Source organism: Trachemys scripta, chromosome 7 (assembly GCF_013100865.1).
Source record: "Trachemys scripta elegans isolate TJP31775 chromosome 7, CAS_Tse_1.0, whole genome shotgun sequence".
Lineage (NCBI taxonomy): Eukaryota > Metazoa > Chordata > Testudines > Emydidae > Trachemys > Trachemys scripta.
In genome coordinates, this window is record NC_048304.1 from 84,201,676 (window position 1) to 84,225,291 (window position 23,616).

Below are 23,616 nucleotides of genomic sequence, written 5' to 3' on the forward strand. Positions count from 1 at the left end.
CATCAATTAATTCACAGACTGAAAAAAGTAATCAGTAAAAAAGTTTTAAATATGAATGTGTCGCAATGATGGATCACTCCTCCTGTCCACAAAATTGCATCTAATTAAGTGCACCTTTACAGAGCAGGTTCAGCTAATTTGAATCAGGAACGTCTCTAGAAAGTGCATACACCTCGAAGGCACTGAGCAAGCAGACACAGTTCTGCAGTATCTTACTTTTCCATCCTTTCTTTACATGCCCCTATGTACCAATGTATGGTACAATGTGCCGGGATTCGACGTGAGGCTGTGAGTGAAAGAAGTTCTTGGATCGCACTGGATACTCAGATTTTTCCAGAGAGCTTCCTCCCAGCATTGCTAGGTCAGCAACAGCTTAGAACAATGTGGTGTGCGCGTCTTCATAATCGTGGCCAGTTATGTCATCTACACTAATCCCCAAACCCCTTTTCCCTTCTCCTAGACTGAATAACAGAGTAGAATGTTGATTAGAGTTCCCCTTAGACCAGGGCCCTTTGTTTGCTAGTCATTCTCCCACTTCCGTCTAGAAAATGACTGTGGATTTGGGCACCACGTACTATAGTGGCAGGATGGGTAATTGTGCCTGACGTCCTGGGACCAGGTGCACTTTATACTCCCTTAGGATGTGTTTCTCCTACAATAAACACAGTGGGGAACATGAGAGAGAAAGATCGTGGGGAGGGGGAGGAATGGAGGGAGGAAAATGACAAGAATAAAAGGATGGAGGAAAGAAAGAAAGATGTGAGAGAGACAGAAAAGGAGAGAATATGAAAGATGCTGGAAGGAGAAAGAGAGGTGGGGGGGGTAGAGAAAGATTACGTGGGCAGGCTCACCTGAACGAGCGTTGATCCGGAAGTGAGAGGAACCTTCCAGGGAGTAGATAATTGACTCTTGACCATATTCTCTGGACCGATCCAAATCAGTGGCATTTAAAAATAGCACTGTGGCTCCTTGGAAAACACCAGAAATGAGGAATCAAAGGTGCATATTTGTTAGCAAACTGATGGACAAGGGCTGGGTCAGAAAGCACAGCACCCCCAAAACCCAGTTGGCTCGTGGTCACTCCAAACCAGGAAGCACGTTCATATCTATTCCCGGCCTGCTCTTTTAATAGGTCTATAGTTTCCTATCCTGCTAACTGGTCCAGCCCTCCAAACTGACTGTTGTATTATCAGTAGCTCTAAAACCCCATTCAAACTTGTCACTGTGTCCAGGAATCCCAAGGTGAGAGACTTAATCACTTGGCAGCTCTTAAAGAAAGTACACAGGCCCTCAGGGATTTTAAGTGCCATGTTAGTGGTATTTTAATGTTAATCCAGGGGAAGGAGGCTGCATGAGCCAGCTCTGATCGGATGTGTAATCACTACCACCACCAGCTCGGTCATGACCAGCGAGCAGTTCATGATGGGTTTGCTACTTACATGCCCCAGGAAAGCTGACAAGGATAAACTCTTTAACAAAAAGGTATTTAATGTTAACGGGATTTAAGTGCCACGGTGAGGACCTTTGGTTGCATAGCTGGGAGGCTGTTGCTTTCACAAGTTGCTTTCTCTGTAAGACAAGGGTGTGAACCGTATGGGAAAGTGGAGAGTGGGGGAGCTTGAGCTCCAATTGGCTAGAAAGTCAATTTTGCCTTTTACAGGTTTACGCTAGCTCTTCTGATTTTCACTGTATAAGCACAAATTGAGCACATGCTTTACTTGATATTTACCAGCATAGCTATGAACAGGGTGATGCTGCTTCCTAATGCAACTGACTGGTGAGAGCAGAAGCCCAGTTACTCCCTGGGCACAGTATGCATGGACACACTGTGTGGAAAATTAGGATTGTACCAAGGACAGGTGCTTTGGGAGTTTGTCAGCCTCATGCTACCATGCAGGCAGGAGCAATAATTCTGCATCCAGTATTTGCCAATTATAAGGTCGGAGGCCCACTAGCATGGTTGAGCATCCAAGAGGAAACATGTGTGGATAGACTGCCCCTACCCATGCATTGACCAGCCTAGGATGGCACTTGGAGAAATACAAGCAACTCTTTTTTCCAATGATGCAGCAATGTATGTCAGTCAACATGTGCCCCCCTACCAGTGTTCCTGGAGGCATTATCACAGATTCTGCTCTAGGCAGGCACAATGCCACCAATTAGCACTCATTGGATAGCACAGCTCCTCTCCCAACCCTTATGCCACCCTACCTATAGGTGCCTTCATTGAATCCTGTACGGATGTAAGTACATAATCTATTTGTGGGTGTGATTTCAAAAGCACTCAGAGTTGGCCTATATCTGCTTCCAGTGAACTCTATGGGAGTTTTACCATTGACTCCAGGGCGAGCAGAGTTAGGCCAACAGGGACTGTCTTTGTACAGTGCTAGCACAATGGGGTCCCTGGTCCGTGACCAGGGCTCTTAGACACTAAAGCAATACAAATAATAAATAACCCCACCACCACAGAGCGCTTGAGACACGTACAGGGTGGGATTTGCAATAGTTTTGTCTGAGTTATATGTAAGGGATGTATTTTAATTTTCAACTTAAAAAAGGGCCCATCACACAAATTCTGGACGGGGAATAATGTTAACAAATATATGTCACCCACTGGTCAGTGTGTGTTGTGTCTCTCCCTTTGTGCCCAATTCAAAGGATGTGAGCATTACAGTGCCAGCTGCAGAGGCTGGCTCTTTAGCTCAAGCTATCGAGACCCAGGCTTTCAGCTCTGGAGCTCCCTGGTTCAATCCCCAGTGCTGGCTGAGATGGAGGCTGTCACATATACACTTGGTAATGTGCTCATAAGTGTCAACCCTGAAGGCTGTCATCCATCACTGAGCTATACGCCATCCCAAATCTCACCCACTAGGCAAATGCCAGAGCAAAAAGATACTCTTCATGGCCCAGTGGAAGGCCTAACAGTTTAAATCTGTTGAATCAGCAGGGGAAACAAGACCCAGAACCAATGGCCTTTCCTCAGAATGCCCTTCCTTCAACTCCCCCCCCCATCCCCGTCTGATGCTAAAACACCCGAGCGGGTTAAGCTGCTACAATGGTACGTGTGGAGAGAGGCAATGTGCATGACTGCACACATCTCGTGTGTGTGCAATGCATTATGTATGTATTGAAATCAGGAGGCCTGGGCATTAGGCAGCTAATTCTCTCTCTCTCTCTCTCTCTGCAAACTTGCTTCTCATGGGATACTGACAGCCTCTGCCAGGTAGTTGGGCTCTTTTGGAATCTAGTGCCACCTCTCCATTGGCCGAGTAGGCGGTCATATAAAATATTACCAGTAAGACACCACAAATGGGAAGCCATAAAGAGAGTGAGAGCACAATTTTCCATACCTGCCATGATGTCCTCCATGACAGTAATGACGTAGGATGGCCGACTGAATGTGGGTGGATTATCATTTTCATCCTAAAGAGAAAATAAAAGGTGTTGGAAGACACTGACTTGGAAAAAGACAACAGAATAATGACAAAACTCTGGTGTGATAGGACATGGAAATGTCTACCCCCAATTGACTTGCTGCCATTTGGTCCAGAACACTGCTGCTTTAACAGTACAGAAAGGGGGAGGATTGTCTTGTGGTTAAGGCACAAGGCTACAACCAGGAAGATCTGTTCACAGACTTCCATTGCAACTCTGGTCAAGTTATGATATTTTGTCTTTCCGTGCCTTAGTTTCTTAATTCATAGGACAGGGACAATAACAGCTCTCTCCTTGGGGTGTTGTGAAGGTTAATTAGCTACAATAGGAAAGTTGTTTGGAGATGAGAGTGCTATGTAAAAGGTAGGCATAGTTATCTGCTAACACTGTCTAGGGGTTGTGCATATGCTGGGAAAGGAAAGGCACCTTATTTTGAACATTTCTTTTCTACTCCATTTTCTCTGCTGCTCTCATAAAAAGCTTGAAAACAAAGGGTTCATCTCTTCTCTGTTTCCAAATTGTGGTCAGCACAAAAGGAGCGGGCAGGCATAAGGGAGCCACTTACCGTGCCCTGATTCTGTGTTGTTTGGGACCTAATGCCAGTCAAACAGAAAGCATTGACATGGCAAAACATAGCTCCAGCAATGCTCCTTCCCTCCCCAGATTCTTCATACCATGAGTAGGGAGTGCACAGCTGTCAAAGGAGCCAGCTTTATGCCTGCAGACAGCTTACCTCCCCACAAGGGAATTTCTGCTTGCCACTTTGGCCTGAGCTGGACACTCTGACTCAATGGTTCAGAGTGGCTAGAGTGGAAATGAGACTCTGGCCAAAAGTGTCTTTCCCTACTGATTTTTTAAAACAAACACATCTGATAAACACCAATTTCCTCCACCCATAGGCACTGACTCCATGGGTGTATGGGGACTGGAACACCCACAGAAAAAAAATAGTGGGTCCTCAGCACCCATTGGCGGGCCCCGTGATCAGCTCCTCCCTTTCCCTCCCAGCGCCTCCTGCGGCTCAGCTGTTCAGCAGTGTGCAGGAGGCACTGGGGGGAGGGGGCGAGTGAGGGCAGGGCACTCTTGGGGAGGGGGCAGAACAGGGTGGGAAGACACGGAGCGGGGGTGGGAAGAGGCAGGGTGGGGACGGGACAGGACCTTGGGGGGAGGGTTGAGTGGAGGCAGGGCCTGGAGCAGAGCAGGGATCGAGCACCACCAGGGAAATGAGAAAGCCAGTGCTTGTGCCTCCACCACTCACCTCCTTCATCTATAGACGTTTCAAATGGAGCAGAAGCCATAGTGGCTTCCTTTCGTTAGCTTCTCTGCATGTGCACAAGTACCAGTACAGATGTTAACAGGAATGTCTATTAATTATCTGCCTCTGCAGAGAAAAGTGGTAGATTCTCTCTTGCTTTGCTACTGATCGAGCTTACAGTTTCTGGGAGGGATGGAGTGGGAAACTGATGTACAGAATCTCAAGGAGATTCCTTCTCTGATATAAACATTTCCAATTAATTAAGTCTGGTGCTATAAACTGCTTTCTTTCTGTTATTCATTAGAGAATGTCTTGTGAGCGCCTCCTCCTCCTCCAGCACACAGTTTTAGAAGGGAGCAAAACATTACAAGAGCCAAAAACAAATACAAGCAACATCTCCTCCTCCCTCTTCTTCCTCAGAGCTACACACAAAGATTTTATCATTCAGGATCACACTGGCCAATGACACATGGTCCTGGAAGTCATGTTATCTTTTTATTTTGCACAAAACAAGAATCATCTGATTCCCGATTACAAGGAGGAGGAAAGGACTTATACTTTCTTTTACAAAAGTGAATATAGGGCTGATGAAAGATGACATTTCTGGGGACAACAAATCCTCTGTTCACAGGACAACCATGGCACAGACAGTGGCAGTACAATTTTTCCCACACTGCCACACTCACCTAAACATGCAGAGACCACTGTTAAGGGTGAGAAGGTAGTGCAGTCTCCAAGTACTGTTCTACTAAGATTCCCCAGAGAACTCTGCAGTAGTTGTGCCTTGGATACTTGTCTACTAGTAAAGGAAGATCGCTTACTCATTTCACAATGGCTGTCAGATGTTAAATAATCACTAACCTGTGCCAGGTTGGACCCATGAGATAGAGGTGATCAGCTCGGAGACTTGCATAACACCAGTCCACTGAGTCATCCAACCCCCCTGGATGTTTTCACCTTTTCCTCTAACTTTAAAATGGTTTAGCCCAAAATTTCAAATAAGTGGCCAATGATTTTGAACACACAGCTCGACACCTTGGGTCTAGTTTTCAGAAGAGCTGAGCATCCACAGCTCCTATTTTCTTCAGCTGAAGTTATGGGTGCTCAGCACTTCTGAAAATTAGATAGCAAGGTACATCAAGTCGGGCATCTAAAATCAAGTGGCCACTTTGGAAAATTTTGGCCAGAATGTTTGATGCTGAAATATAAAATCATAAAAAAGTAGGCCTGAAAGGGACCTCGAGAAGTCATTGAGTGCATCCCGCTGTGCTGAAGCAGGATCATCCCCGACAGGTACTTGTCTAACCTGTTTTTAAAAACCTCCAATAATGGGGATTCCACAACCTCCCTCAGTAACTTATTCTAGTACTTAACCATCCTTAGGGTACATCCACACTACCCAACGGATCAGCGGGTAGCAATTGATCTATCAGGGATCTATTTATCATGTCTTATCTAGACACCATAAATCAATCCCTGAACGCGCTCCCTGTCGACTCCGGAACTCCACCAGAGCGAAAGGCGGAAGCGGAGTCGACGGGGGAGCCACGGCCATTGATCCCACGCTGTGAGGACGGGAGGTAAGTCGATCTAAGATACGTCGACTTCAGCTACGCTATTCTCATAGCTGAAGTTGCGTATCTTAGATCGACCTCCCCCCCCCCCCGCCCAGTGTAGACCAGCCCTTAGAGTTCGAAATGTTTTCCTAATATCTAACCTAAATCTCCCCTGCTAAATTAAGCCAATTACTTTTTGCCCTATCTGGACACAGAGAATAATTGATCACTGTCCTCTTTATAACAGCCCTTTACATATTTGAAGACTATTATCAGTTTCCCCCATCCGTTTTCTCTTCTCTAAACTAAACATACCCAGGTTTTTTAAAACCTTTCTTCATAGGTCATGTTTTCTATAGCCTTTTACTTTATTACTCTGCTCTTTGGGCATGTAAACATAATGTACGTCAAGGTAAGAAGCAACAGTTCCTTAGCTTTGGAATGATTTCACCAGTTAAATATTGATCCCTGAATACAGTCTATACCTAGGATACATTCACCTCTGAAAGGGTATATTGTTGAAATAATAAAATAATATATTCATGAATATTTCTAGTTACCACTTCTAAGGTGCCCATCCTGCTGATGTCTTTTTGAAATAAAATGGATGTGAGCAATACACATTTAATAACTACCAGTGTTTGTTGTAATTTATAGTTCAATCCTGTATACATTTTGCTATATATTTAAATTAAATTACCTTCCCCTCCACCCCAAACATGCACACTGCTGAGTGACACAGTTAAGCTGATCTAACCCCCGTAGACAGAAGAATTCAGCTGTGCAGTTGCAGCTGTGCTGATGTATGGCTTCCAGTGTAGACAAGATCTGATACTGGTGTGCATGAGCTCTGCACAGTGCAGGGCCTACAGCAGCATAGGGGATGAGAGGAGGTGACTTTATACAATCTTCGTGATTCCCTTATTCTGGGTCCACCCAGGCAGTGGTTCAATGGCAGGTGCAAGTTAGAGCCATCTCAGCCAGCATAAAGGGGCCACTGGACAACGGTGAATCGGGCTCATGATTCACAAGTGATGATTTTGCCAGATGCAGTAAGAGGCTGCCAGCAGAGTCTACTGACAACTTTAAACAGACTCATTTTTAAGGATTTCCATTTCTCAGTGAGCCCCCTGTACATAACAGAACCAAATTAAACACAAAATCCCTATAAACATTTTCATAAAAAGAATTTCTGCTCATTTCTTGGTGGTTATGAGGGTTTTTTTTTGGTGGGGGTGGGGGTGTATTAAGCAAGAGAGAACCCAGCTTGTTGACTTCAGGAGAAGCAGTGAAGCTTACTTCACACAAAGTGCTAGCAAACATACCTAATAAATAAACTCAAAAAACAGGTTTTTTGCTCACTTTCTTCAACTGATTCTCACATCAGAAAGGCAGCTACTGCATTTGACCAACTGACCAAGAATGCGTGGGATAACATTGAACACCAAGCTACCGGGCTACCAAATGTGTGTTTTCAACAAGATCTGGACCTCCTACAGCAAGCATGAGGGAAGGCTAAACACCTTCCACACCTGCTGTCTTCGTTGTACTCTAAACTTCAAGTGGAAACTCAAAGTTCCTGACACTGAAGCATTTGAGAAAGCAAAATTGTACAATTTAATCTATTCTCAAACACAAATGTCTCTGTTGGCTCAGTCATCTGTGTCAGATGTATGAAGGATGCATTCCAAAGGATCTCCTGTACAGAGAACCTGCAGATGTTCCTGGGCCACTGGGATGACTTTGGTTCAGGTTTGAGGATGTTTGCAAAAGGGACTTGAAAACTGTCCACATCAACACCGCAAGCTGGGAAGACGCAGCTAGCAACAGGCTACATTGACTCCCTGGTGCAGCGCAGCCCTCCGAAAGAGGCTGAAGAGAGGTGGCTGAGAGAAAGGAAAGCAAAGTGAGAGAAGAGGGAAGAGCAACTGGCCCCAAGTGCTAATAGTATATTAGTTATATCCTTTGACCCTGCACCTTATGCCTACACTATTGGTGACAAGGCCTGTCACACGAGAATTGGACTTTTTATCCACTTGTGATGCTGCACCATGCCATACCATAAGTGAACAGCTTTTGCACTTACACAATAGTCTTTCAAGACTGACGATTGCCACCACCATGTTCAGCTATGGAAATGTTAAGTGATCCTATCTCTACTAGTAGACACAAAAAGGTTCAGACAAGAAATACGATTTTCATGTTGATGGTGTCCCTTTAAGCTTGTCTCTGCTGGGAGACAGAGACAACCGCTGTCCTGATGAACTTGATCAACACCACTTGGTTTAAAATATTCCTAAAAATGGAAGAAGGATCAGCTTAAAGGTATTTTAAATGCCATTCAAATAATGTTAAACTGACAAAACCCAACAACAGAAAGGAGTTAAAGAATAAAAACTGACACAAAATAAAATACCCCATTTGCTTGAGTCCCTATGAGCTTCCAGAGGCCTCTGATAGCCCTGTAGCCATGACTGAGGCTTTTGCCGTTGAACTTGATATTTGAGGCCATTTCACATGCCAGTGATGCTCATCACATTCTAATTAAATTGTCATCCTCTGCTATCTTTGCCGGAAGCAGGTGATCTTTAATCAGCCTTTGCATCACTTCTGTGATGCTCAGTTTTGCACATTGTCCTCCTCACAGCGTGATGAACCTTAATGTGGAAATCCCCTCCGCTTTATACTCTCATTCTTGGAGGGCATGGCTATTGGGAAACCCATCCATCAAAACGTATCAAACTTATTAGTGTTGCATTTAGTGTTTAATTATGGGAACTCAGTAACGAGCTTGCATATTGTGAGGTGGGGCGGGGATGTCTGAACATGGATGGTGAAAGCAAGTGAATAAATAAGAGATTATGGAATAAATTCCCGCCAACTCCGGGAAACCTTATTCTGTCATTTTTCACTACTAGGTTTTTTGCACTTTTCCCCAAATCGTCTTGTGCTTGCCACTGTTGGAGACAGGATACTGGCCTAGACAGCCATTGGTCTGCGCAGTATGGCAACTCCTAAGCTCCTTCAAGAGAACTGATTCACCCAAACAGGGTAGTAAGAGACTCACTTTCTGCCCACCATCAACCCTGCTCCCAGGCTCATTATATTTGACTCATCGGCTTCAGAGAAACTGATTTAAAATGTTTCCCCATCACTCCACCTTCCTTGCCAAAGGCTCTATTTTCTTTCTCAAAGCAAACAGCCAGTGCTAGCAACCTCTCTTAAGGGGAGACTTTGTCAATCACCAACACCTCTTTTATTATATACTTATATATAGTTAGAGTTACTGGCTCACTGCGCAAAACAGCGTCTAGAATGTCAGTGACGGAGAGCTAGGCAGAAACTTATTAGTGGTGATATTTCCTGGGATCCTGGCATCACACTTGCTATTAGTTCTAATTCAGCGGCTCCCTCTACAAAAGCTTATTGTCCCCTAATGGGAAATCTACAAAGCGAGTTTGACTTCTTTATTAAAAACCAACAAGCAAAGGATGAAAAAAAATTACCTCCCTCCACACTCTCAGTCACTCTCTTGTTCTGTCTTTTTTTGCTTTAAGTGCCATTGTGAGCCACTTCATCATCATCATCTTTTTTTTTTTCAGTTGAGAGAAAATCCCTTTGGTTGAAAGTGGAGAAAGTGACAGCTACTTAAAAATCATCAATGTACAAAATCAGCCAGAAGGAGATGACCTTTTCAAGTGTGGTCTTTAGACAGATGTGATTACACTGTCCATAGAACAGCCAGGGGAGGAAGTATTTAGCCACTACTAAATTCCCTTATTTCTCCCTCTTATTCCTCCCCCCACCCCATAATATTATAAAAAGAGTTGTGGGGAAGGGAGAAGAGGGAAGAAGAAATCACTCAATTGTTATAACAATGAGTTCCTCCATCTTCTGGTCCGTGCATTGATGCCACTTACAAGCAAGATCAGATCAGATCACAATAAGACTGAAGGGTTATCAAGTAAACAGACTCCATTGCTGATACCTTCCTTGAGACTTTGTCAAATCACAATATGTTGCAAATCGACAATCTGATCTAATCCTGCAGAGCAACATTTATAAGCTAATTCCCCCATCAGCACACACATACCATCTCTGATAAGAACATCTGTATCAGGATGCAGAAGGCAAAGGAAAGCATCTGGTACAATGCAGCAACCCAAACCTTATCCAGCCAAGACAGCTAGCATTTGAAAAATAAACAACTGACTGTGACTGATTCAGTGACTGATAATTTCAGACACTGGAAGTGCTAATGTGCATTTGATATTCATGTCAGACTCTGTGCCGTTTGGTTTCAGGCACCTTTAGCTCTTTAAAAATGAGGAAAATGGGGGAAGAAAAAGGAAAAGAGCCTCTATTAATCCTTTTGAATTTTGCAAAGATGGAAATGAATGAAGACACTCTCCTGTCAGGCATCTGCTCTCTTCACCCCATTCTGATCCCCGTGTTCCACTGCTTTGCAAGCAACTCAGTGGAGGAATCTCCCAAGGCTTCTTGTCAGGTTAGTTGGTATAAGAAGGAGAAAAGGAAGACATCACTCTCACCAGTCAGCTCCTGGGGTATTACCAATACTAATTCCATATTAGGTGAATCCATCTATACTACACTCTGCTGAACTTACACCTTCTGTTTCTTTGTAACACCAAGTGCCCACAGCATGAGTAGTTAAGAAAGTTACAGTAAGATCCAGGATGCTAAGCTGATAACACTATGGGGAGACCTAGCAGTTTCCATGAAGAAAAGTCAGATTCCCAAAGCAATCACCATCAGATGCTGAATACACATTACCTATAAAGACTACACCAGGAATATAGTAGGCTGAGAACAGACTCTGAGCAGAAACTATGGTTTAACCCTGAGTGATCACAGACTTTTTCTGTAGACTTGGGCAAGTTTACTTAAACTTTCAGTTTCTCTTTTTGTAAAATATACATAATAATTCGTGTTGTTCAGCTATTTGAAGACAGAAAGCACTTTATAACTGCTAAGTATTATCCTTGCACTCCTAACCACCACCCCTATCGTGCTCCTCACCCTGCTGTAAGCTCAAGCCCTTTACAATTAGATTTGCATGCCTGGGTTTCAATGGCTTTCACGCAGTGAAAGGAGAGGAGAACAGGTGAGTGGGGTCCTGATGATTGACTTCTGTTTGACTGTTTCCATGAGACCTCAGAGAGCAGCTAGGTCTCTCCACTGCATCACCCTCTGTCACTCAGACACAGCAAATGTTAGAGACAGACTGAGTTTATTTAGCCACCAGATTTCAACTCTCTCCTCAAAACTACTATAATGTATTGGGCAGTATTCTATAGGTCCGTAAGGCTTGGGTTTGCAAAGCATCTAAGGGAGTTAGGCGCTCTACCTTTCAATGAACTGGGTTCCTAACTCCCTTTGGCACTTTGAAAATCCAGCCCTACATTACTAATTTTATTTTTGTAAAGGAACTCTCGGCAAGAATTTTTTCACTCTGCTTGCGGCTCACACCAAAATCAGTTTATGAGCTGCTTCCGCTAGTTCTGCAAGAGAAGATTATGAATAAAAATTATTCCTTAGATGTGCATGTACCTGCTAACATCACTGATGATGCTGGTGCTCATACAAGGCTACTTCTCAATTAGAAACACAAGGGGTGGGGTAAGGTGGGTTTTATTTAAAAAACAACAACCCACATTTGAGAGGGAAAGGAATGCTATTTCTTTAGGTTGCTTTTAAGAGAGAATTTCAAATAATGGAGAGAAGAGTGTATGTGCGTGCATATATATTTACATGTTTGTACATATAAATACAACACATGTACTGTATCATATGCACACGATATATTACGTATATACCCACAGATGCTGGGTGATCTCGCTCTATGATATAAAGGCAACATCTGGTGTTTACAACAGGAAACTGCAAGATAGGACCCTGGAGCATTACTCTGGTTCTGCCACTTACATAGTCTGTGGGCTTTGGCAGGTCACTTAACTTCTCTGTGTATTATTTTACATATCCAAAGCATGAGCAGAATGGTACCTATCTACCTCACAGGGCTTGTAAAGCCCTTTAAGATCCTTGGATGAAAGGTGCTATGTAAATGTAAAGCAGTATTTACTCCTGGGGGAATTCTGTGGCACTGCCCATGTGCAGAATTTATGTCCCCCGCAGATTTCTTTGCTTCCCCGCAGAAAAATGACTTTCTGATGGGGAAACAAAGGGAAGACACAAGAACGGTCAGGTGACCCTCCCCAGCAGGATTTTTCGTGTGCCTAGGGCAGCTGGCAGAGAGGTAAATCATTATGGGGCAGGAGATGAGACTGGGGAAGACACAGCTGGTGGCTCCTACCCTGCACCAGGCTCAGCTGCTAGTCCCAGCTGGCCTGGGGAGGATGGGACTTCCTCTTCCCCTGCACAGCATCCAGAGCCAGGTCAGACCCACCCCCAGTTTTCTCCCCTGGCTGTAGGAAGCTCTGCAAACTCTCCCACCCGGCACGCTTCCTGCACCCATCTTGCCTCAGCTGCAAGGGGAGGGATCACTGTACAGGGAGCAGCTCCCCTATCTGCGCAACTCCTGTGCATCCAGACCCCCTCATGCTCAGACATTCCTGCCGAGCCTCACTCCCCTTGCAGCTCCCCAATGCCATGCTGGAGCCTCTACATTTATTTGACAAATAAAATTTGCAGAGTTTTTGAAGAACTTTAAAATATTGCGCACATAATTTTTATTTTTTTGATGCAGAATGCCCTCAGGAGTAAGTATTCTTACTAAAGTAGAAAAACGGCTGGGGCACTGACATCAAGCACGTGGACATACTCATCTGGCAGTGCCCATGCTACTAGCCATTAGTATGCCATGATGAGAATTTCCTGCTTGGGGTAGGACTTTGTGGGGAGGGGAAGAGTGCAATGGTAGGCACAGCTGGTACTTACAAACACCTCTACGGTGATGGGAACACTGCTGTTAAGTGATGGGACACCAGCATCCTTGGCCATCACAGTCAGATAAATAACTCCATTGGAGACTTGCTCATAATCCAGAGGACGAGTCACACTTATCACTGAAATGGCATAAAGCATTGGAGTAAATGCAGCTGGTACTAGTCCACTTAACAGCTAACACATACACCCAAGCACATGCACATACGCACGCACGCATCAAACAGCAGCAGCAGAAGTCGGTCTGGTACAACTCCTGGAGCAACGCATTTAGATCTCGTCTATGCTAGGAAAATCTGTGAGTTTTTATTCCTCACTGATATAACTGCACTTGTGCTACCACTGGCAGCAGCTGGTCACAGTGCTTACAATGCTAGAGCCCCCATGGCTAGCACTGGTGCAGTTGCTCCAGTCCAGATAACCACAAATGTTTCTAGGGTCGATGCACCCTTAGTAATCCACAGAAGCATTTACTCTGAATCAGCCTCAGCCACTCAATGGAGGTATAGCCAGCCACTCTTCAGAGCAAGCACCAGCTCCCACCCCACCCAGTAAAGCAATTGCATTTCTTAGCAGAATTGTCCTGATTAAGGCCAAGATTTTCAAAAGTAACAAATGTTGGGGGGAGGTCTCAATTTTGAACTCCAAAATTGAGATGCCTTAAAGGGGCCTGATTTGCACCTTTTGGGGGAGGCAGGGACCCAAACTTTCCTGAAAATCAGCTCCCAGTAAAGTGGCCCGAGTTGGGAACCCAACACCTGAAGCACTCAAAATCACTAGTCACTTTTGAAAATCTTAGTTGATTCCTCTCCTGATACCAGGAGTCAGAAGAACAGCACCAAATGGCATATCCACACACCACCTTCTGTATGCAGCCAATGCTGCAGGCTCTAGCCCATGCCCAAGCAGAAGGGTAATGTATATAACCAAGCCACCACTCCCACATGAGTGCCACTCGGCCCCTTGCCCCTCCCCCTTGTGGCGCACCCTACCAGTGCCCCAACAGCGCTCACCTCCATACCCTTCAGAGACACTAATGTCAAACGAACTTCGGAAGGCTGAAGCTTGCACGATGCTGTAAGTGATCTGGTTATTCGGAGAGGAATCTTCATCAGCTGCCTATGTTGAAGCAGAAAAAAGCCCCAGTGTTATCATATAAACACAGACGCTGTCTCTGAGAAATGCTGCAACCTAATACGCAGAGAAAAGAAGGCAAACAATTTTGGGGAAAAGATGGGAGGAGAAAGGGCTAGGGGGAAATGAACAGTGCAGAAGGGAGGCAGTAGTGGTAAGGGAATGGATATCTGTAAATGGATGTTCCTAAGGTTTATATCAGCCTTTGCCCTAGTCTAAATATGGTCATAACTAATTCTAGGTGGTGAGTGTGGGGGTCTGTCACAGATCTGTCTGTGGCAGTGCCCCCTTTAGGCTATGTGGAAAGTGCATGCACATGTCCAATTACTCCATCCTCACCCATACAGCGGGTGCTATGGGGTCTTTTCAGCATGCCAGTGCTCATCTTCAGGCTGGGGCCTCTTGTTCCCTCTCTGTGTCCCCAGTGATGCCACCAAACAGCCCGTAGTCAGCAAATGGGGTTAAACAAAAGAAAGGCAAAGAAAAACCTGCAGATAGCTCCCTCTAGGAGAGGGGCCTCTCTTACTTCAGAGGGGCCTGGGAGTATCAATGTCCACTTCAGAGTTCTCTGGGATCCAGTGCAAGCCTCAATTCTTTCCCCCTTCAACTCAGGGGTTCTGTACTCTCCTCCTGCGAGGGCAGGGCGCTGCAGCTGTCAGTGCTCTCTCCAGGCCTGCCTGGTCTGAGTGGAGTTCCCTCTTTTTAACTCTTCCTCCAGTCCTGGCACGATTTGCAGGTGTGGTGAGGCGGGGCCCCTCTAGCCCAAAGCAAATTCTTAACCCCTTCCACGCTAGGGCAGAGTTTATATACTGCATCACAGGGTCCCTTACATTTGTAACAAGCAGAAAGGCTTGGTTTCCACTTGCTGTTTTCTTCTGGACTACTCTTTTATTTTCATGTTTATGCCAAATAACCTTTCCTCCTCTCACTTGTGTGTGCCTTGGATAAGGTGTCCTCCTTCCTTCTGGACTGCTTGCCAGAGTTTGTGGGGGCAAGACAGAAATATTCACTAATGATAGACACCACCTTGCTCTGTGAATTGGTGAGCAGCAAGAGTTGACAGAGTTTTGAAATCATCATCTCTCTTCACATCCCACCTCAGAGAGAAGAGTCACTGTGTCTTAAACGCCCCCTCTCCATTCCCTCACACCTATAAAGAATAGACACTTAGATCTAAAATATCTAAGAGATGACCACAATATTCTTACAGTACTCACACAGCCTGAGTTTACTGAAGACAGATACCAGCTTGAAGGAAACTGCAAAAGGCCTAGTTTATTCTTGTCATGCTAAAGGAGACAAGTGGGTTCCATCGTCTCTTTTTTTAAACAGAAAAAGCTTACAATTCGATCAGCAACAAACTGCTCAACTCCCACAGGTAAATGCAGATTTCATCAGGAAGGGATCTGATGATAATGAAGATGAGTTTGCATTCTGGAGAAAGCTTTGCTAGTGGGTATGGTACACTCCAGGGGTAGCTCTGGTGATGATACAGCTGGGATGGGAAATCCTTGTGACTCTCCTCCTCTTTGCTAAGCATGGCTTGTCTACATTTGTGGAGCTTGTCCACCCGTGTACAGCTTGTCATGCCAATGATGAATTTTGAAGTTGAATAAGCTTGTCTCAAATTTCAAACCTATCAAAATGGAAATTCCACTGCCTTCAGTAATTCAACATTTCCCTTTAACAGTACGTTCCTGTCCTTCTATAGCCCTGCATTTCACAGGAACTCCGGAGCAATGATTATACAGACACTCATAATGGAACCTCAGCTCTCCCAACCTCACACACTTTCTTCTCTTTACTTAGCTGAATTCATTAGCATCTTTCCAATCCTGTCACAAAATCCAGAGTGCCTTCAGGGAAGTCCCAATCACTCAGTGTAATAAAGTCTGATACAGTAAATCCTGCACACGTCCAAGGAAGCCAGGGTAGGAGGAGGGGAGGAAAGGGACATGGGGAAAGTCTAGGCAGCTAGAGAAGCAGAGTCAGTTGCATTTCACAATAAGGAGCAATTAAAGCATGCAAAGGAGCAGATGGTCTGCAATTCCTTCTCCTCCCCCCCCCCCATATTCCTGACCAGTAATACTCCTGTTTAATTGCATCGATAAAGGGTTTAATTATAGTGGGTAGCTCTCTCCATGGGGCTTCACCACCAGGGCTTCAGACTGCTTTCAAACGGGAGGGGATGACAGAGAGCAATGACGAGTAAAAGAGAAATTAAAAGAGTGAAGAGGAAAAAAAGACTTAAAATGCACTTCCTGCTGTTTCTCTCCTCTTCCTGGTCCATCTCAGACTTACCCTAGCTGGAGAAATCCTGGATCACAGGTCCCCCTAATAATATTGACCATTGTGTATCTGGAGAAAGGGAAGTATAGTAGAAAGCGAATCGGCGCTTCCATTTCTTACCCTGAGACGGACCACCTGAGTGACCGAAGGCTCATTTTCCCGGAGAGCCCCCAAATAGGATTCTTTCTGGAAGGTGGGGACATTATCGTTGACATCCAGAACGTTAATCCTCACTCGCCCTGTAGTCTCTTCCCCACCCCCGTCCTTGGCAATCACAGTCAGTGTGTAGCGCTGTGTCGTTTCAAAGTCTAACCGGGCAATCAGTGTGATCACGCCTGTGTCTTTATCCAGGGAGAACCTGCCAAGCAAAAAGAGAGGGGGAGCAGAGGAGTTACCAAATCAAACCCTCATTTCAGGCAGACAGGAAACAGCAGCCTGAAATAACACTGTAAGAAAGAGGCATAGAAGGAAATTGGAAAAGGTTTGATGTTATGCGTATCATCTCATAGGTTCCTCCTGACCATAACATTTCACAGTACTATAGCCTCTTCCAACTGAAGAGCTCATCATACTTTTCAGACACTGATGCACCCTCAGCCTCTGGGTGGTAGGTGTTATTTACCCCATTTTACAGACAGAGCAAATGAGGTACCAGGAAAGTTAAAGCCAAACTCCAGAAGAAACTGAGGCACGAAGAGGTCAAAGACAAAATTTTCAAACTCTGGCATCCAAATCCACATTTAAACACTTAAATAAGCAACCCGATTTTCAAAGGGGCTGAGCAGCTGGCAGCTCCCATTGAAGTAAATGGAATCACACCCGGGATGAATTTTACCCCTTTTACACCTTAATGTCAATACCATATTCCTTCCATTGTAGCAAAGGACTCCCAATCACTCACCCATGGCAGAAGTGAGTCCCATGTGTAGCTCTAATACTACCATATAAGTTGTTATTAAGTGTATGTGTTGGCCTCAAGTTACATATTTGTGCAGCTAGGTCCTGATTTAGCAAAGCAATTTAAGTGTGTTTCTCTTTAAGCACAGGCTTTAGTCCTGTTGATTTAGCAAGCCTGTACGGAGCCCAACAACTTGTGGCTGAACAAGAGCCTATCTTTTAAAAAACACCCAGCCCAGATTTAAAGACTCAAAGTGATGGACAATCCACCACATCCTTTGGTAACTTGTTCCAAAAGTTAACTACCCTCACTGTTAAAATTTGCACTTTATTTCCCGTTTGGGAAATATACTAAACCTCAGTCTAGTACCAGAAAACTTTTCTCTGTGCAGGTACTTATAGACGGCTTGAGTCTTCTCTTTGATAAACTAAATAGACTGAGTTCTGTAAATCTCTCATCTTAAGCTGTGCCTGACAAACCTCAAACAATTCTTGTAGCTTTTTTCTGAACCCTCTCCAATTTTCCACTATCCTTTTTCCAAGTATGGATACCAAAACCAGATACAGATCTGGACTGATATGAACTGGTATAGATGGCTTGAACAGTATCCACACTTAGTATAGGGCTGATCCCATTGGAGTCAATGGAAGTTTTGCTAGGATTAAGCCCTCTGGTATGATCCAGCCCTGTCTGTCCCTCAATTTATGAGCACCCAAATCACACGAGAAATTTAAACAGAAAACAAGCCATGTAAAAACTGAAATAGGCCTTCTATTAGGGTCAATTCGCCCTCCCTGTGACAGTTTATGGTAGCCTCTCTTTCAAGAAAGATTTCACAGCTTAAAGTTACCAACATTCCAATTTTGTAAATTCATGGCAAGACTGAAAAGGGATTTTAAGGAACTGAAACTATCTGAGGGGTTTTGTCGCACTTACCTGTCAGGATCATCACTGAAAAAATAGCTGACTTTCCCATAAGTGCCCACATCATTGTCAGTTGCCTAAAAAGTTTAAGTACAAAGGGAATATTAATAACAAAGATGTTTATGAGATTTTCAACTTAAAAAGTAAATTCTGATTAGGAAAACATTAAAAAAATCTATAGGAATCTTAATTCAACCTCTCCTTCATATAGCTGCTGCATTAGCCAGATGGTTCCTTTGACATCCTTCTAGGTTATCTATATGCTCCCTGTTCTCTAGGATATCTTGCAGAAAGGGTGCGGGTATGGGGTTGTTACACTCCCCTCAGGACTTCCTCTGAGGGGATAACTATTTAACTCTGCTTTTCTGATCCTCCACCCTGCCATGGCTACCTATAGCAGGAGCTGCACCCAAAATCCGTTCCAAGTGGATATACATATCCAGGGCTGCTTTCTGCCCCTTCTCCTTACAAGTGAATTAATAGGCTAACACCAGTGCAGATTTTGTTAGCTGACATTTTTCACCTGATAAATCTGGGACTCAGATGTTTTTGCTTTCCTGAAATGTATTCTGAGTATGTCCCTGATTCATAGTCTGCCCTAGATAACACCACTCCATCAAATCCTCTTTACACCACGTCCACAAAACTTTAGCAGTAGGAAACTTTTCATATACTCTAACTTGCATACCAAGAGCAGCTAGCACAATAAATAACGTTTTCACCTCTCAGCTCACAGTAGTACACACAAAGATATATCTGTGAACAATGGGGCATAATAAAAGACATAGAAAATTGGAAAGAAAATGAATACATTGATTATGAAAGACAAGCTGCTTGAATTGTCCATGATACAATCCTGCAGAAAAAAAGCATTACAAAAGTCCACGCAATAATGAGGGGCAGTTACACTAACATGGGGTGGGGAATGATTCCAGAGAAAATTGCAAAGCCTGATTTGCCAAGAAAAGGAAATAAGACATAAAAGCGTGGCATTTACAGAAGGGAGTCACAGTCCATATACCTGGGGTCAAGCAATCCTCAATTAAAAGTAGGTAAAAGGGCATTCCCACATATTGGGTAATTTACTGTCCTCATTTCTCATGTTCAATGGCAACACCCAGCGACGCCAGTCTCAATCATGTGAAGATGCAGAAGTACCGAAACTGAGATTGAGGCATATTTTTACTATTTACTTAGTGTTGACAATGTGCTTGTGGCTGTACAAAACACAGACATGAAGACAGATCCTGCCCCAAAGCTCTTACAGTCCAAAATACAGATACTCTAGGCAACCCAGAGAAGGGAACAATTTAAAGCTTTGATTTTTATGCCAACTCACTTTACGTGGCCTTACAAGGACAAAAGTAGAGGGAAAATACCAACAGGCATGTACCACAGCAGATTTCATTATTTTGTATAATCTCATTTACATTTTCTATTCCCTGTTCAAATAACTCTGGTGTTTAAAAGTGACCTAAGCGCTAGGTCAAGCACATGAAAACTGGCTTTCACTCATCCTGGATCTTTACAACAGATCTGGTACTCAATGTCTTTTGGGACAAGTCCATTGTCACATTGTTTTATTTTTCCTTGATAGCAAGTGGAGTAACTGCGGTTTATCATTCAATACAAATACCTAGTAGAATGTGCTGCCGTATGAAGGAAAGACGCAAACCCTATTCATGCATCTGAAATATGAAATCATATCCTGCTTTCCCACTCAGGGACTCTTCTGATTCCTGCTGGAGGACAGAGATAGCTCCCATAGGTGTAACCTCCATGTTCACCCTCCACACTCCCTTCACAACCAACATCTCTCTCCACGACTGAGGAGGATTAGACAGTCAATTTTCTCCCTTAAACTTCTGGACGAGTCACCACTGGTCAATGCTAGATACTCACCCCAACCCACAATTTCCACGGTGTTGGTTTTTTTTAAATCAGAGGAGCCAAAATACCAGTTCTCAGACAAGTAGGAACCCAATTCTGAAAAGTATTTTCCTGGAAAAGAAGGGTAGCTCCAGTGGTTAGGCCCTGGGACTCTAGACACCCTACACACAGGAGTTCTGTGGCAGAGCAAGGAACCGTGAGACTTTGGGCAAAACACTTAGTCTCTCACTGCCTCAGTTCCCCTTCTCTGAAACGACACAATTAGCACTCCCCTACCTCACCGGAGTGTTGTGAGGATGAATACATCAAAAGCACCGAGATACCATGATTATGGGAGTCAAATAAGTATCTAAGATGCACAGATAGAATCCTAACTGGATACTTAAGGTTCCCTTTTTGTAGTAGCAACAGACATGTAATAAGAAATCTTTGCAAAAATTGTCCTACTTCAATACCCCCATGATCACTTTTTCTGCACCCTTATGTTTCTGAATTATCCAAACAACAGTAGACACCATTCACTGTCAATATTTCACCATAACAATAAAATGCAGACTCTGAAAGGGACAGCTTCATGGTCTACAGGTCAGGCTGGAAAACTCAATCTCGTTACAACAAAAGATTCAAATCATAGTAGGGTCAACTCAGCTTTTTACCCTTCCAAGGTAGCTAAAGTGAGTGACATGCACTTCTCTGTGTATGGGGTCCTTCAAACGAAACCTTAACAATAAAAAAATAAATAAAAAGGGTCTCATCTCCTCACCCTGGATATTAAGGATCCCAAAGTACTTTTAGTAACAGCAGGGATATGCCCTGTTGCTCTTATTCCGAAGTCTCCCCTTTTCAACTGATGTGCCGAGTGCCCCAGAGGGATGTGCACTGCAATCATGCTCACGCATATATGGTAGCTCATAAATGCATAAGAAGATATATGGGGACAAAATGTAAAATGTCACTGTCAAGTGCCTGCACAAACTACCCCAAAAACATTGTTTTTAATTATCTGGGAATGCTGACACATTCTTTCAGAGAGAGAGAGAGAGACAGCATGGCTGTATGAGACACACACCTGGTCACACACATGAACGTTGTACAACCTCTTTTAGTGCCACACAATGTTCTGAAAGGAAAATGATGCAATGTTGCAAACACCTCTTTGTTTAGAAAGGTAAATTTTCTTTATGTAAGGAGCAGTTTGGTTAGGACAGAAGGGGAAAGAGGGGCTGAGCGCTGTTACTGTGCTTTTAGCTCCTAGCAGAATCTGAGGCCTTTCCCCATCAGCAGCCCGTCCATGTAAATCATTTGGAGCTGTGACAGGTTTCGCAGGCTGGCCATGGCAAAATAATAACAACCTTCCCAGCAAAATGTGTAAAGCTCAAAGTGTCACTCTGGGTGAGCAAGGCAAGATTTGTGGATGTTTTAAAGTCTTTTCTCTAATGAATATATAAAATATGTATGAATGGCAAAGGAAAAGGACCAGAAAATTTTATTTTAAAATGAGAAAAATGGAATAAAAATCCCAAACTATCTTTTTTTTTTTAGTGGCTTTTCTAAATTGATCCCTTGTCTGTGTTTCTTTGGTTCCAGTGGAACAGGGAAAGGCAGGGGCAGAAACACATTTTATTTCATAATGCCATCAAAGGGCTGTATTTTAGGGCTGGGGTGGAATAGAACACTCTCCTGCAACCTTCATGATTTATATGCCCTTGATTATCCTTGATAGAACAGTTGTCCAAGAGTATCACAGGGGGAGGAAACCCCTTTAATGGTGCTTAGCTTGCCTAACAGTTATGGGAGTGGGGAAAAAGAAGGGGGTATGAACAGAGAGAGCATCACAGGCACACAGAGAGAGAGAGAGAGAGAGAGAAAGAAGGAAGAGGAGGAGAAAGTGTGAAAACTAACTGGAGAGAAATCATATATTTCTCAAATGTCTTCCCAACTCAGGCAGTGAATTCTTAATGCCTAATGCTAGTTGAGTGACACTCCAGCAGTGCACACCTTTAACACTTGCGAGTACGTTTAGCTGAACAGCCTTCTGCCTACTAATGCTGTAATGTTTGATTTATTTATTCTGTACATTACAATTTCATTAAGCAAACCACCCCCTGCCTTTAATTACAGCCAAGAAGCCAGGGAGAATCCCACCAGGAGACCAGTGATTCTGAAAGGGTCTCTCTCAATCCAGGCTGAGATCACTGAGGAGGCCTCTTACTACATACAGAGCCTGCCTCTAGAGAGAAGCGGGAATTTTTCAGTTGCGCATAGCAAATACTGCATGGGGAACTGGATGTCCTGGGGAACTGTGCAGTCCTGGCTGCTTTGTTTGCAGTTGGCGCTGCAGGATGTAGCATTTACACTGAAGCTGTGATGGCAAACTCCTCTGAAGTGGGTTCTTCACTGCATTAAGTTCCACTTTGAGGCAGATCCCTACATGTAGCAGGGGACAGTGTTGCAGTCATTCTCCCCTTCCTTAGTCGAAGCACATGTCTCACTTCATTTTCCCCTCACAGTGGGGAGTAGCTGACACAAAACATTTATTTCTCTTACAAGCACAGCTCCCGCCACAATAAGCAAGGAGAGGTTTCTTACCAAACTACCATCATATTTTCCCTCCTATGAATGAAAGTCCTGGAGGAGGAGTATGAAACAACAAAAGGGAAAACTTTGCAGGAAATGTCTCTGGTTTTGTTCTAATGCACAGCACCCTTCTTGAAGAGCACATCACAGTGCTGCATCCATATTCCTAATCATTCTGCATTAAGGAGGCACCATGAATGCGGAGGATCAGAGCTTTGTCAGATGGGAAGGAGGACAAACAAAAGTAATTGCTGCTTGACTCTTCCTTCTTTTCCTTTTCTTCGTTCAACCTCCCATCCCTCTACAGTATTCAGCAGATCTGCTGTTTGGCCTGGCCAGGACTTCCTTGTAAGAAACCCACATACCTATCAATTTGTGACAGCTCAGCTTCCCCCAGCAAGCCTTCCAGGTGTTTATCCTCCCCTGCCAGCTGGAAGCTGAGAGGTTGCAATTTCCTGCTGGGGTAATCGGCCCGCATGGTCTTTCAGCATCAGGCTTCAGTTTTTCTTGGTTCAGAATTTGGCTTTGAGAAAGGGTTCTCTGAACTCTTGGACCAAATGCATTCCACCCCATTAGGGAGAAAGCTAATGAGCAGTCACACAAGCAGCAGATTCCTCATTTTTGATCCAACCTCATCTTTGCAAAGAGAACTCTCAGGCTGCCCTGAGTTAATGTGGCCAGTACATCTATCCACAGGTGTCCAGATGGCCTTTCAGCCAAATGGTTCTCAGAGC

General features: G+C 44.1%; 1 protein-coding gene across 2 annotated transcripts in view; it reads right to left on the bottom strand.

Annotated features, from left to right (window-relative positions):
* The window catches only part of CDH23 (cadherin related 23), a 544,508-nt gene that overhangs the window by 173,623 nt on the left and 347,269 nt on the right, over window positions 1–23,616 (bottom strand). For both annotated transcript variants that reach the window (XM_034775586.1, XM_034775587.1), the window contains 6 exons: window positions 18,428–18,492; window positions 16,714–16,951; window positions 14,184–14,289; window positions 13,165–13,292; window positions 3,351–3,423; window positions 852–968 (listed from right to left, as the gene is read on the bottom strand). In XM_034775586.1, the coding sequence (XP_034631477.1) occupies window positions 852–968; window positions 3,351–3,423; window positions 13,165–13,292; window positions 14,184–14,289; window positions 16,714–16,951; window positions 18,428–18,492 (727 nt within the window). The remainder of the gene's footprint in view (window positions 1–851; window positions 969–3,350; window positions 3,424–13,164; window positions 13,293–14,183; window positions 14,290–16,713; window positions 16,952–18,427; window positions 18,493–23,616) is intronic.